The sequence below is a fragment of the Myotis daubentonii genome, chromosome 3 (genome assembly GCF_963259705.1).
Source record: "Myotis daubentonii chromosome 3, mMyoDau2.1, whole genome shotgun sequence".
NCBI lineage: Eukaryota > Metazoa > Chordata > Mammalia > Chiroptera > Vespertilionidae > Myotis > Myotis daubentonii.
The window spans coordinates 218772047-218785906 of record NC_081842.1 but is presented as its reverse complement, the minus strand read 5'-3'; the positions used below and the strand labels follow the sequence as shown (position 1 = coordinate 218785906).

Below are 13860 nucleotides of genomic sequence, written 5' to 3'. Positions count from 1 at the left end.
TTATTATTATTACTATTATTATTATTATAAATATATTTTTATTGACTTCAGAGAGGAAGGGGGGGGAGGGAGAGAGAGAAACATCCATGATGAGAGAGAATCATTGATCGGCTGCCTCCTGCACCATCAGGGATTGTACCTGCAACCTGGGCATGTGCCCTGACCGGGAATCAAGCAGTGACCTCCTGGTTCATAGGCTGACGCTCTACCACTGAGCCACCGGCCAGGGTGGTAAATGGATTTTTGTGTGGCCATGTCTTTCCCAGAGGACGTAACGGGAAATGGGTTTGTGCAGTGGCCTTCGTTCCAGGGCTTGCCTCTGTGCTGGGGGCCTCACCCCGTCCTGGGAGCCCCCTTCAGGTCCCTCTCACCAGCACCAGCGTCAGGGCGCCGGCCACAGCATGAGCTCCCGCAGTGACTCTGTGGGGTCCTGGTGTTCATTTTGGGCCCCTGGAAATTTCCGCCACTCTTTCGCAAGCGTAACTCTCCGTTCCTAAGATGTGTATCATATTTCACCTGGCATTTCTGGACTATTTTTTTTTCTAAAAAAACAGGAGTATTCTTGGGTTATGTTGATTAGAATATTCCTGGGGGAAGGAGCGCTCTCCATATTCTAACACACACATGGTTGCCAACACGTAGCACATGGAAGCAGGAAATATCAAGGTATGAAGAGAACGGCCCGGCTGGTGTGGCTCAGTGGCTGAGCATCGACCTATGAACCAGGAGGTCAGGGTTTGATTCCCAGTCAAGGCACAGGCCTGGGTTGTGGGCTCGATCCCCAGTGGGGGGCATGCAGGAGGCAGCCGCTCCATGATTCTCTCTCATCACTGATGTTTCTATCTCTCTCTCCCTCTCCCTTCCTCTCTGACATCAATAAACATATATGAAAAAAACACGTTCCCTGGAGAGCTCTCCATGTGCGGACACAGAGAGAAGTGGGTGCTCACCAGACACCAGGTCCGCCAGCACCTTGGACATCAGGCTGCCCAGGTCGCTGCTCTCCTGGGAGGAGGGAGATGAGACCGAGTGTGGGGAGCGGTTACCCAGGGCCGGTGAGACTCGTGGGCAGGGCAGCTGTTTTGGGGTCTGCCCCCTGACGGGTCCCCAAAGACCCCTCTCCGGGGTGGGGAGTCTGGGCAGATGGATGGGGACGAGGGGGGGGGGAGGTGGTGTCCATGTTGGGGTTGAATTCCCTGCTGGGAAGCTCTTATCTTTGGTGCAGATGCCCGGGGGGACAGAGTGCCACCCCAGCGGCGGGCACTCTATGCCACGGTCGGTTCCTTGACCATCTCCCAGCCCAGGGACCGGGGCACAGGCGGCTCCGTCCTGACGACCTAGGTCCAATGTTTTCCGTAGCGAAGGCGCCTACGTGGATGGCACCAGCCATGGGCACACCCGTCGTGGAGCTCAGGGGGCTGCAGCCGAGGGCGCAGGGGGTGGGGGTGGGGGGCAGGTGTCCCCCTATAATACAGGACGCCCAGTTCCCTGTGAGTCAGAGAAACAGGCGCTGTGTTCAGTGCGGGGTGTCCTGAGGAGCTGGGCAGCCCTACGTGTCCACCGCCCAAGGACAACCTTAGAAAGCACACACACACACACATACTTGCACACGCATGTCCCATGAATTAGCCATATTGGGGGTCATCAGGATGATCCCAGACAGCCTCCGCTCTCCTGCTGTCCCTGGTCCCTTTGAAGGCGGTTGCGGCCGTGGGACCAGCGAAGAATGAGCAGAAGTGACCGTGTCACTCCCAGGCAGCGTGCTGCACGGCCCACGCGTGACCCCCAGTGTCTTCCTCACTGAGATGGTGCGTGAACCACGTGGAGTCGCCCCGCCATGGGCCCCGGGGGTCCGCGTGAGGCCGAGTGAGCACTGGGATCCGAGGAGCCGTGTCCTGGGGCTGCCAGTCCTCGGAGCCGGGCGGGAGGGAGGCTGCTCCGTCACCCGCGTGGCTGCCTGTTTGCGCCGATGTCCACGGGACGATGCGCGGTCTCGATGCCTCTTGAGCCCGGGCAGCTCCTTGGGACCCTTCCCGGCTGGTGCGGTGCATCCACAGCCGGGGCCTCCGGCGACAGAGATGGATGCGCTCCCCGTTCTGTCGGCCAAAGGTGCACACCCCGCTGTCGGGGGACAGGGAGTCCCAGAGCTCCCCGCGCTGGGCTGTCAGCGCCCTCGGCTTGTGGGCGCACCGCCCCAATCTCTGCTCTGTTGTTATGTGGCCGTGGCCGTGGCCCTGTGTGTCTGCTCTTCTCTTCTGAGGACACCGGCCACCAGGATTAGGGCCCGTTCTAATCCAGCGGGCACGCCTCTTAACGAATCCAGTTGCGTCTGCAGAGACCCTACTTCCAGATAAGGCCGTAGTCTGAGGTGCTGGTGGCTGGGCATCTCTGGGTGTCCCTGTTCAACCCAGGGCACATGCGTGCGCACACACACACGTGCACGTGCGCACACGTGCACACACACATACACACACACGTGCACAAATCCTTCAGAATCGAGTGCAGACCTGCAGGCCTGGTCCAGGGTCCTGGGACATAGTTCCCGGCGCCCAGCTGCCTGCTCGACCTGTGGCCCAGGCAGGAATGGGAGGGGCCAACTGGGGTGCCCTCCTCCCATGACCCCCAGCCCTGCTGGGCGTGTCATCAGCCGGCCACCCAGCCCTGGCCCCACCGTGATGCCCAACAGGGGGTGACGGCTTCTGCAGGAGACACCTGGCTTGGAAGGCTGAGCGGGACCCCCTGAGCGCGTGGGCGGGCACCCACTGGGGAGGGGCCCCCTCCACTCCCCACCACGGGCCGCCAGAGGCAACCTCGCTGTGGACAAAACCCCTTGCCCCTGGAGGCCGGACTCCACGAGATGCTACGCTGCCGCATCCGTCCTGCGTGAGAAACGCGCTGGCTGGTAGGGTGCAAGGAGGAAAGGCTGGTCCCCGCGTGGGCTGCGCAGCCCGCCCCCCCCTAACACACACACAAAGCCTTTTCTTCCTCCAGCTGGAACCCCTGGCTGGCCGCGCGCACAGAGCTCTCTCACCGTTAGGTTTTAAAGGATTTGAATTAAATCTGGATCCTCCCGGGCCTCGTGCGCGCCTGGCCATCCATCACGGCCGCTGCCGGCACCTCCGGGGACCGCCCTGGGCCAGGTGAACAGTTAGAAGCCGCGCTGGGCACGCGGCTGGCGGGGCTGGGCACCTCTGCGCTCTGCCCGCTGCGGTGGCGCTCCCCGGGGTGATCTCGCCGGCACTGGGAACCGTTCCCCGTGAGGCGGCCGGTCCCCCTGTCTGGCAAACATTGGTTTTCCTCCCCAGCCCGGCCTGGCCAGGCAGCCTACAGACAAGCCCCCTTTGTTCCCGGCCCAGCACCCAAACCCTAGTCCGGGGACACACCCGCCGGGCGCCAGCAGGGGGCAGGAGACGCTCTGTTTTGAGGGCCACCCCGAGGGCGCTCCTGCGGGCTGGGCCTGGGTCTGGCGCAGCCCCTGAGGGGTGCCCAGCAGCTGAGACCCCGCGGAGGGTGAGGCGGAGGCTGCGGGCCTGAGAGCGGGGTGCGGGGAGCAGCCCCAGTTTGTCCCGGGGACTTAGGGCAGGGCTTTCGGGAGCAGTACCGGGGGGAGGGGGGGGCCATAGTGGTTACATAAACGAGGCCCCGCTCACCTCTCAGGAGCCAGGGGGGGCCCCGCCCGGTGCGCCTGCCCACCGACCTGTGCCCCGTGTCCCGCTAGTGGGGTACCCGCCGCAGGCGGCCACAGTGTGCGGTCCCCTCAGACCCCGCCGTGCTCGGAGCTGCCAGCAGAAGGTGGCGTCCCTGCTGACAGCTGGGGAAACCGAGGCCAGAGTGGCTGGGCCGGGTCGGAGCTGCCAGAGGGTGACCTCCCCACCATCCCGGCAGCTTCCAGGGCGGCATTTGGAGACGCGGGCGTGTGTGTCTTTACATAAACCTCCCGTGGTCTGGGCGGGGCTGGCTCGCGTCTGACCAATAGAAACCCATGAAAGTCTTGGGCACGGCTTCCGAGACTGGTTACTAAAGGTCCGCGGCTTCCGTTGTGGGCTCGCTCTCTCTCTCTCTGTCTCTCTCTGTCTCTCTCTCTCTTCCTTTAAGGGAAGCCAGATGCCACATCAGGAGGCCCCCTGGGAGCACTCACGTGTCAAAGGGACAGACCTGCCAGCAACGCAGGGGTGAGGCTGGAAGGAGCCCCTCCCCTCCTGCAGCCCCTCCGACAACTGGCCGGCAACCTCGGGGGAGACCGGCATGGGCGCCGGGGAGCCGGGCTCCGGTTCCAGACCCAGAGAGACCGAGATGAGAAACGTTGGCTGCTTTCAGCGGCTCAGTGTGGGGCCGGCTTGTCACGCAGCGATACGTGGCGCATCGGGGAGCAGGCGCCCCGAGGGGTCGCTGGCTCCCACTTCCCACTCACGTTCTTTGCACCAAGGCACCCAATTCTCACCGGCAGGTGCTGTGGGTGAAAGTGTGTCCCCCAAGTTCTCAGACTCAAGTCCTCCCCCAGCACCCGCAGAGGCGACCTCGGTTGGAAGGAGGGTCTTGGTGGATGACCTGGTCTAGACGAGGCGTCAGGATGGGCTCTGGCCCCTGGACTGGTGCCTCTGAAAGGGGAGAGGGGGCCGCACGCACAGGAAGAGGCCGCGTGGAGACTGGGTGACGCTGCTGCCCCCCAAGGAACCACCGGGGGCTGTGGGAAGCCTGGACGGTCCTCCCAGCGCCTTCAAAGGCCCACGGCCCTGAATTCAGCCCAAAGGGCCACAGATAGCACCGTCGGCCCCTCACAGTGAAAGGGTGATGGTGCCAACCACCCTCAAGGTTGAACATCCGAGTAGTCGGCCTCCACAAGAGAGGACGCTCATGCCAGCCACTAAGAGAGGGAAGGGGGTGAGAGGAAAGGAGAGAGAAGGAGAAGATAACTGATCAGAAGGTTGGGTAGTTAGATGGGTGAGTGGGTGGATAAGTGTATGGGTGAGGGGATGGATGAAAGGATGAGTGGGTGAGGTGAGTGAGTGGCTGGGTGTCTGGGTGGGTAGATGGATGAATAGGTAGGTGGGTGGATGATGGATGGATAATGGTGGATGAATAGGTGGGTGGGTGGATGGGTGATGGATGAAAGGATTTGTAAAGGAGTGGGTGGGTGGGTGGGTGAGTGGATGGATGGATGGATGGATGGATGGTGGGTGGGTGGATGATGGGTGGATAATGGTGGATGAATAGGTGGGTGGGTGGATGGGTGATGGATGAAGGATTTGTGAAGGAGTGGGTGGGTGGGTGGGTGAGTGGGTGGATGGATGGATGGATGGTGGGTGGGTGGATGATGGGTGGATAATGGTGGATGAATAGGTGGGTGGGTGGATGGGTGATGGATGAAGGATTTGTGAAGGAGTGGGTGGGTGGGTGGGTGAGTGGGTGGATGGATGGATGGATAGTGGGTGGGTGGGTGGATGATGGGTGGATGGATGAATAAGTGAGTGCATGGACAGATGACTCATGAGTAGATAGATGGTGGATGAAAGAATGGATGGGAGGGCAGGTGATACAAGCTCCATCTTGGAGATTTAAAAGGCCAGGCGACCGGGAAGATGCTCAGGGCTTGGGGTTCCTCTGGGAACAACTGGGCACAGAGGCAGGAGATGCTGGGCGCACCGCGGCCTGGACGGGCAGGGCTCCTTGCACGCGTGGGAACACACACACACACACACACACACACACACACACACACACACACACCACTCTCTCTTGCGATGGCAGTGCCCATCTTGCCATCCGCAGTTGCCTGTCCCTTCGGTTGCCGGCGGCCACCGGCCCAGGCCCCTAGTAAGCGGGGTCTGGCCGCCAGATGTCAGCCGGCGCTAATGAGCCCGGCTGCTGGCCACTAATTGACTGAGGGTCTGGGCGCCAGTGACACATGGGCCCAGGGGTGATGGGACAGGGCGGCCCTCAGCCGGGCTTGGGTGGCCCAGTCACTGGCCCAGGGCAGTGAGAAGCCGGTGCCCAGCGGACCCCGGGCTGCCCACGCCCAAGGGTAAGTGCCTGGCAGCCTCGCCGGCTTCCCCGGGTCTGTCCGCCTCCGTCACGGCTGGGGCTCCTCCAAGGGCACGGGCGGGGCGCGTGGGGGCTGGAGAGGCCGGGCGGGCGTGACCGCCGAGCAGAACCGAGCGCCGGCCTCCGACGGACGGAAGCGAACGCCCTAGAATAATCGCCGTCACGGTGGCCGCCTGCCCTGCGGAGGGAGATGGAGTTACAGCCAGTTCGCCCATAAACTCGTTCAAGCGATTTACGAGGCCGCCGGCCGGGTGGGGGCAGGGCCAGCCAGGCGGCTTCTGGCTGGAGCTCTGGCTGGCGCCTGAGCGGAGCGGCCCACGGCCCGTGCGAACGGCCTTCGCGGCGGATGCCCGGCCGCGGCGTGTCTGTGGCGCTGCCCATCGCGTCCGCTCAGGGGCCCGGACGCCGGACGTGGATGGGACACCTGCACACGGGCCCTCCCGGGAGGCACGGACCAGGTGGCGGGGCGGAGGCGGGCCCGCGGGACGTCCTGTCCGGAGGCCGAGGCGGCGGTTCCCAGGCCCCGGCTGGGGTTTCTGCCTGCGGGGCGCTGGGAACCAGCACAATGTCACGTAGGCTGTGGCTCATAAACCCACTCGCTTCCTCAGGGGCCAGGGTGTCCCCCACACAGAGGGGCCGCTTCTGGGGGGGCGCTCAGGCCTTCCTGGAGGGGCAGCCTGTGGGCTGATTAGACACTTCATGGCGGGGGGCAGAAGCCTTCCCCCCCATCCCCCCTGCTCGGACCAGCCCAGGAGGACGCCGGGGGGCTGCCACCTGATGTCGGGGCCCGGAGCGAGGAGCAGGGAGGGGATGTCTCCTGACGGGCTCGTCTGTCCCAAGGGCAGAGGAGAGGAGGGTGGGGACAGCGCCCCAGTGCCGCTCGGCCAGGCGGGCTGGGGGCCACGGCTGGGGGGCCAGGCCAGGCACAAAGGGCAGCCCGGCTCCCAGCTCAGCGGGGAGGGGACGTCGGGAAACGTGTCCCGGAAACACTCAGGTGGCTTTTCGGAGCCACTGTCTCGATGGCCGGCCTGGCTGCCCCGGCCCTGTCCCCAGGAGTCTGAGCTTGTCTGGGGGCCGGGGTCACAGAGGGACAGAGAATGGCCACGTCACAGGTTGGTGACGGGGGGAGCCCAGACCTAACTGGGAGGCCGGTGTGACCTGCGCGTGGGTCAGAGGCCGCTGTCCCGGACGCTGCCACCGCGTTCGCGCGATGGGGAGGCCTCAGTGCGCCCTCACCAGCCTCAGCTCCTACCAGCGGTTCTCAACCTGTGGGTCGCAACCCCTTTGGCGGTAGAACGACCCTTTCACAGGGGTCGCCTAAGACCATCCTGCATATCAGATATTTACATGACGATTCATAACAGGAGCAACATGACAGTGATGAAGTAGCAACAAAAATAATGTTATGGTGGGGTCACAACATGAGGAACGGTATTTAAAGGGCCAGAAGCTTGAGAACCACTAACCAGGGCGTGTCCTCCCCTCTCCGTCCCTCCTGCACACGCCCAGCGCCTCCGCCCGCCCAGGGCCCCCGGCCTGACGCAGCTCTGCTACCTCCCCTGCCCCCCACGACGGCCGCTTTAGGGCCAGAACCCAGGGACCTCGAGGGCACGTGCCGGCTGCAGGGGGAGAGGCTGGCGAAGGCCGGGGCGAGCACGGGGCGTCGGGGGCGTCACAGGCTGGAACCCACCCGGTCAGTGTCCTGTTGACCAGCCTCGTCCTCCCAGCCGCCCGCCTGCCAGGGCCACGCGCTCCCTTCAGTGCGGAACCCGCATCTTCAAACCCGCCCCGTGGCCGCTGCGATGTCTGGGGTCATGTCACAGCGTCCACCCTGCCACGCGACGACTCAGTTCCCCTGGAGGTGTCCGTGGGGAACGTCCCTGTAGCAACCAGAGGCTTTCTTCCCGGCTGGCGTGGCTCAGTGGTTGACCTGTGAGCCATGAGGTCAGCGTCTGGTTCCCAGTCAGGGCACCTGCCCAGCGTGGGGCGTGCAGGAGGCAGCCGATCCATGATTCCCTCTCATCATGGGTGTTTCTCTCTCTCTCCGGGATTGTGTCTCATCGTGGTGTCTCTCTCTCCCTCTCCCTTCCTCTCTGAAATCAATAAAAAAAAAAAATGTATTAAAAAAGGTTTTGATTGACCTTTGCCCAGGCCTCGGCCTGGTGGGTGCGCACAGAGCCACACCCGTCACTCGTCTCCACCACGTGACCAGCCACGTAAGGTTTTGCTGGTGGGTTGGCCAGACGTGCAGCGAGGACCACAGGTGGGAGGAGGTGAGGGGTCTGGGAGGGACGTGACCCTGGGGGAGCCTCTGGGAGCTTCCGGATGGGAAGGAGCCGGGCTGGAGACATACCCCCCGGCCCCCTGACCCTCTGACCCCCCGACCCTCTGACCACCTCCACCTCCTCAGGGAGCAGGGAGCTCAGTCCCCAGGTCTGAGTGGTCCCCATTTCTTCCTGAGCATCAGGGCCTGAGCTGCTGACGGGGTGCTGTGGAGGCCGGAGCCGCCCCTCCACCCAGCCCCTTGGGGACGCAGCCTGGCCCTGCAGCCTGGCCACCTCAGCCCTGGTGACCTGGTCATTTCTGAATGTGTTTCAGTGGCCGTGGCCGTGTGACCGGCTCCATCAGGCTGCCCTCATGAAACCTCACATCCCCACTGCGTTCCCAGCCCCACGGACCCCTGCAGGGAGCAAGGGGGGCTCTGACCTCAACCCAGCGCAGGGACGCGTGTGCCTGGAGAGGCAGCCAGCAGGCCTGGTGGTGGTGGTGGGGGGGGGGCTTTGCTTAGCATCTACCAGGCCCTTTGGGGTGAAGGAAAGAGAAATCCCCGAGGGCTTCCTGGAGGAGTCTGACTTCAAAAAGAATGTGCTAAGTCCCTGATGCGATGAGGTGTGGACATCATGCCTCCCACCGGGACCCATGTCTGGGGCCTGGTCACTCCTAGCAAGGGACGTGTGCTTCTGTCACTCCACAAACCGCAGCTCAGTGGGCCGAGACGCCCACGGGCTGGGAGGTCCGGGGCTGCTTCACTCGGTCCTAAGGCTGGACCTCAGGTCACAGGCTGCTGATAACACCTCCTGGGGGGGGCATGGCTTGCCTTCCTCTGTGAGGTTCTCCCCAGGTGGGGGTACCCCGGGGGCTCTGAGCCCCGCTCCCAGGCCCTCTGACGCTAGCTGAGCACAATGGTTGCCTTGGTTACATTGTTACACATGTGACGCCATCCCTGGGAAAGCCTCAGCCCCTCAGTCCCTGGAGGGGAGCGGGCCTGCGGGTGGAGGGAGGGCTCTCGGGGACCCGCCGTCTGCTCGCCTGTCGGGGAGACGCCCCGAGGAGCGCGGAACCCCGGGCCCTCGCAGCTTCCGGAGGAGCCTCTGGTGTCACAGAGTGGCCCGCGAGGGTTCCGCCTGGGTCGCATGCGGCTGAGGCGGGGGATGCGCCATGTCTAACCCACACGTGTTAGACTCCCCGGCCGTGATCGTGGACAATGGGTCCGGGCTCTGCAAGGCGGGCCTGTCGGGCGAGATCGGGCCCCGCCACATCGTCAGCTCCGTCGTGGGGCACCCCCAGTTCCCGGCGGCCTCGGCGGGGGCCAGCCAGAAGCAGCACTTCGTCGGGGAGGAGGCCCTGCACAGGAAGGAGGCCCTGTTCCTCCGCCGCCCCATCGAGCGCGGCCTGGTCGTCGGCTGGGACGACATGGAGGTGCTGTGGCGGCACCTGTTCGAGTGGGAGCTGGGGGTGCGGGCCGGCGAGCGGCCGGTGCTCATGACCGAGCCCTCGCTGAACCCCAGGGAGGCCCGGGAGAAGATGGCCGCCGTGATGTTCGAGACGTTCCAGGTGCCCGCCTTCTACCTGTCGGACCAGGCCGTGCTGGCCCTCTACGCCTCGGCCTGCGTCACGGGCCTGGTGGTGGACAGCGGGGACGGGGTCACCTGCACCGTCCCCATCTTCGAGGGCTACTCCCTGCCCCACGCGGTCAGCAAGCTGCACGTGGCGGGGAGGGACCTCACGGAGCACCTCACGCGGCTGCTGCAGGCGGACGGGCGCACCTTCCCCTGCGCGCTGCCCCGGGCCCTGGTGGAGGACATCAAGGAGAAGCTGTGCTACGTCGCCCGGGAGCCCGAGCAGGAGCTGTCGCGGCGGGCGGAGGAGGTGCTGCGGGAGTACAAGCTGCCGGACGGGAACACCGTCTGCATCGGGGACCAGCTGTTCCAGGCGCCCGAGGCCCTCTTCGCGCCCGAGCAGCTGGGCGTCCAGAACCCCGGCCTCTCCCGCATGGTCTCCCGCAGCATCGGCAAGTGCGGCGCCGACATCCAGGGCGCCCTCTACGGAGAGATCGTGCTGTCGGGGGGCAGCACCCTGTTCCAGGGGCTGGACGACCGGCTCCTGAAGGAGCTGGAGCAGCTGGCCAACAAGGGGACCCCCATCAAGATCACGGCGCCCCCCGACAGGTGGTTCTCCACGTGGATCGGCGCCTCCATCGTCACCTCCCTGAGCAGCTTCAAGCAGATGTGGGTCACCTCCGCCGACTTCCAGGAGTTCGGGACGTCCGTGGTCCAGAGGAGGTGCTTCTGAGGGGCCCCTCGCGCGTGGGGCGGCCCCCGGGGGTGGCGAGCTCGCCCCTCGATGTCGGCACGGTGTCCAATAAAAGACGAGACGGTGCAGTCTCTGGCCGCGTCCATTCATTCCCGGTGCACCGGCCTCATTTCTGACCCCGGGAGGCGAATCTCGTCCCAGTGGCCTGCCCCCCCCCCGCCCCCCCCGACTCCCTCCTTCTCCTGGGAGAGCCCTGGGGTATGAGTGGAGGCTGTGTCCATCCGCAGACTTTGGACCAAACTCGGGGTCTGGACCTCATGCCAGAAGCTCGTGTCGGCAGGGCCCTGGCGTCTGCATCTAAAACAGGTGTCTTAGGTGGGCCCGAGGGTCCGGAAGGGGGTGTGGCGGGACAAGCAGGTCCACAAACCCTTGACTGGGTTGCTGCTTGGCACAGTAGGGCGCGCTCTGCTTTTATGGGCCCGGGCAGCTGAGCAGGAGGGACCCCTTCCTCTGGGCACACGGGGACGGGCAGAAGCAGAAACCGCCACCTGACCAGGACTCTCTGGGGGCCCGCTCCCGGGAGCGTGTGAGATTCCGCTCCCCTGCTTTGTTTATTGTAGCCTTTCTGTTTGTTTTTCTATTCAAGTGTGGTTTGGGGCAGTGGTCGGGGGCAAAATACTGGAGGCAGAGTTAATGGCCATGAATGAAGTAACAGCTGAATAAATATGATGGGGGAAACCCATGTGATATGTGAAGTGGGGGTGAGCGTGTGCTGTGTTTGAAGGCAGGAGATAGGTGGGTCATCTTCAAATTCATGGTACCAATCCCTGTCTTTTTCCTCGGTGTATTTAGACAGTTTACGTTTAAAGTAATGGGTTCTGTCTTACGTCTACCATTTTATTTTCCGTTTGTTTTTCCCCCCTCTGTGTTTTGTTCCCATTCCTCTTTCTGTTCTTTTTTTGTTAGTCCTCACCAGAGGGTATTTTCCCATTGATGTTTAGAGAGAGTGAAAGGGCGGAGGAGAGACACGCAGAGAGAAGCATTGATGTGAGAGAGAGGGGGCCGGGGATTGAGCCCATACGCGAAGACTATGCCCCCGACCGGAACTGAACCTGAGCCCTTCAGGTTCTGAGGGTCGACACTCGATGCACTGAGCCAAATCGGCCAGGGCCCCATTCCTCTTGCCCTACCTTCCCGTGGGTTACGTAAGCATTTTTAAGAATTCTATGTTGCTTTATCTGTGGGTTTTTGTATGATTTCTTAATGATTGTCCTCGTTAATGTTGTGGCCCACTGGGACCAACATTTTGCCACTTGGAGTGAAGTGTAGGAGCCTGACTTTCACTGAAGTCCTTTTACCTTCCCAACTTTAAAAAAAATATATAGTTTATTGATTTTTTACAGAGAAGAAGGGAGAGGGAGGGAGAGAGTCAGAAACATCGATGAGAGAGAAACATCGATCAGCTGCCTCCTGCACACCCCCTACTGGGGATGTGTCCGCAACCCAGGTACATGCCCTTGACCGGAATCAAACCTGGGACCCTTTAGTCTGCAGGCCGACGCTCTATCCACTGAGCCACACCCGTGAGGGCCCTTCCCAACTTTTAAAACTGTCGTCCATATTTCTTCTGTGTGTGAGAGGCACAACCTCAGATGGGGTACCCCTCTTCCCCCAAACCCCGTTCTTTTGCTCTTCCCGAAGGCCCATGCCCTTCCCTGTTCTGCTTTGGCTGTGCTATAGCAACAGGTTGCCCGTGTTTCTGTCCCCTGAGCATGTCCCTATTTCCCCTTCATGCCCAAGGATGTCTCGGCTGGAAGTGAAGTCGATGGTTAACTGTGTTCTGGCGGCACTTGGGGAACGTTGTGCCAGGCCCTTCTCCGTGGCCCCCGTGGTTGCAGGTCCGCAAGCACCTGCTATTGGACAGGTGACCCCCTGCGGGTAACGTTCACTCCTCTCAGGCTCCGTTCGCGAGTGTCTCGTTGTCTTCAGAAGTTCCATGTGTTGTGGCGTGGATGCTTTCGGTTTGTCCTCTTTGGGATCCATCCAGCCTCTCGAATCTGTAGGTTTATGTCTTTTGCCGAATGTGGGAGGTTTTATGCTGTCGTTTCTTCTAACACTTTTTCGGCCCCACTTTTTTCTCCTCCCTGGGTCTCCGAAGACACGAAAGTCAGGCGCCTCGTCATCGCCCCGCAGGCCCCGGGGACTCCGTCCGTCATTTTTCAGCCCATTGTCCCTGTGGTTCAGGTTGGGCGAGTCTGTCCGCCTGTCCTGAGCTTCACGGAGTCTGTCCTCTGTCCCCTCCCTCTACTCTTGAGCCCCTCCAGCCCATTTTCATTGCTATTGTGTTTTCCGTGTGGTCACTTCCGCCTGGCGCTCGCGTTATAACTGAATTCCTTGCCGAGGTGTTCATTGTGCGTGTGTTTCAGGGCACGTGCGGTCGCCTGCTGACACAGTTTTGCGGCGGCTGCCTTACAGCCTCGCCCGATCGTGCTGGCGTCCGAGACAGCTCAGCCCCTCCACGCTCGCGTCTGGGGCTGCCTGCTCTCCTTTAGTTCAGCGTTTCTGTGCTTTGATGGTGCCCGGACGTTTTGAACGTCTCAAGGCCCCTGTGTAGCTATGTCTGCAGCAGGCGCCCTCCTGTCCAGGTGCAGCACGAGGGCGGGTGGAAGGGCGTGCAGTTTCCCATGGGCCCCGCGGGAACCACCCCAGGAATCGGGGCGCTGATGCCACGGCCTCATGGCAGAGTGTGTGGGGGGTTCAGCTCCTTGCTTGGCTCCAGGGAACCTTCTGGAGGACGCGGTACTGACTCACCCAACCCCTTCGAAGTGGGGGATGCTCATCGCCCCAGCAGGCCCAGCTGACACCTGGGAAGGGGAGGGCAGGGTGTCAACTAACCCGCGTGCTGTGCCCCCACCTCCTTCCATCTGCTAATGCTGGGCGGGGCTGCAGGCTCAGGCCCCCCACCTCCACGGGCTCACCGACAGCAGGGGAGGGTGAGGAGTGTTGGCTCACACCCCTTGTTCAGGCTCATTGCTGCCAGGTGGGCTCACATCACCCCTGAACCCCATAAATGCCACCCCAGGATGGGAATCGGAGTCATCCACTTCTGTGAGCGGATGCAGCAGGTACCTGCTCGGTCCTATAGCACCACCGCAGGGCGACTGGAGACCACCCCAGTCCCCACCCCGTTCCATCCCCATCCCACTCCCCACCCATCCCCATCCCACCTCATCCCCATCCCACTCCCCATCCCATTCCATCCCCATCCCACTCCCCATTCCTATC

General features: G+C 62.7%; 1 protein-coding gene across 1 annotated transcript; it reads left to right on the top strand.

Annotated features, from left to right (window-relative positions):
* Positions 1-9480: 9480 nt before the first annotated feature.
* ACTRT2 (actin related protein T2) lies at positions 9481-10614 on the top strand. Its single transcript, XM_059686142.1, has one exon. It carries the CDS (start codon positions 9481-9483, stop codon positions 10612-10614), a length of 1134 nt encoding a protein of 377 aa, XP_059542125.1.
* Positions 10615-13860: the final 3246 nt, after the last annotated feature.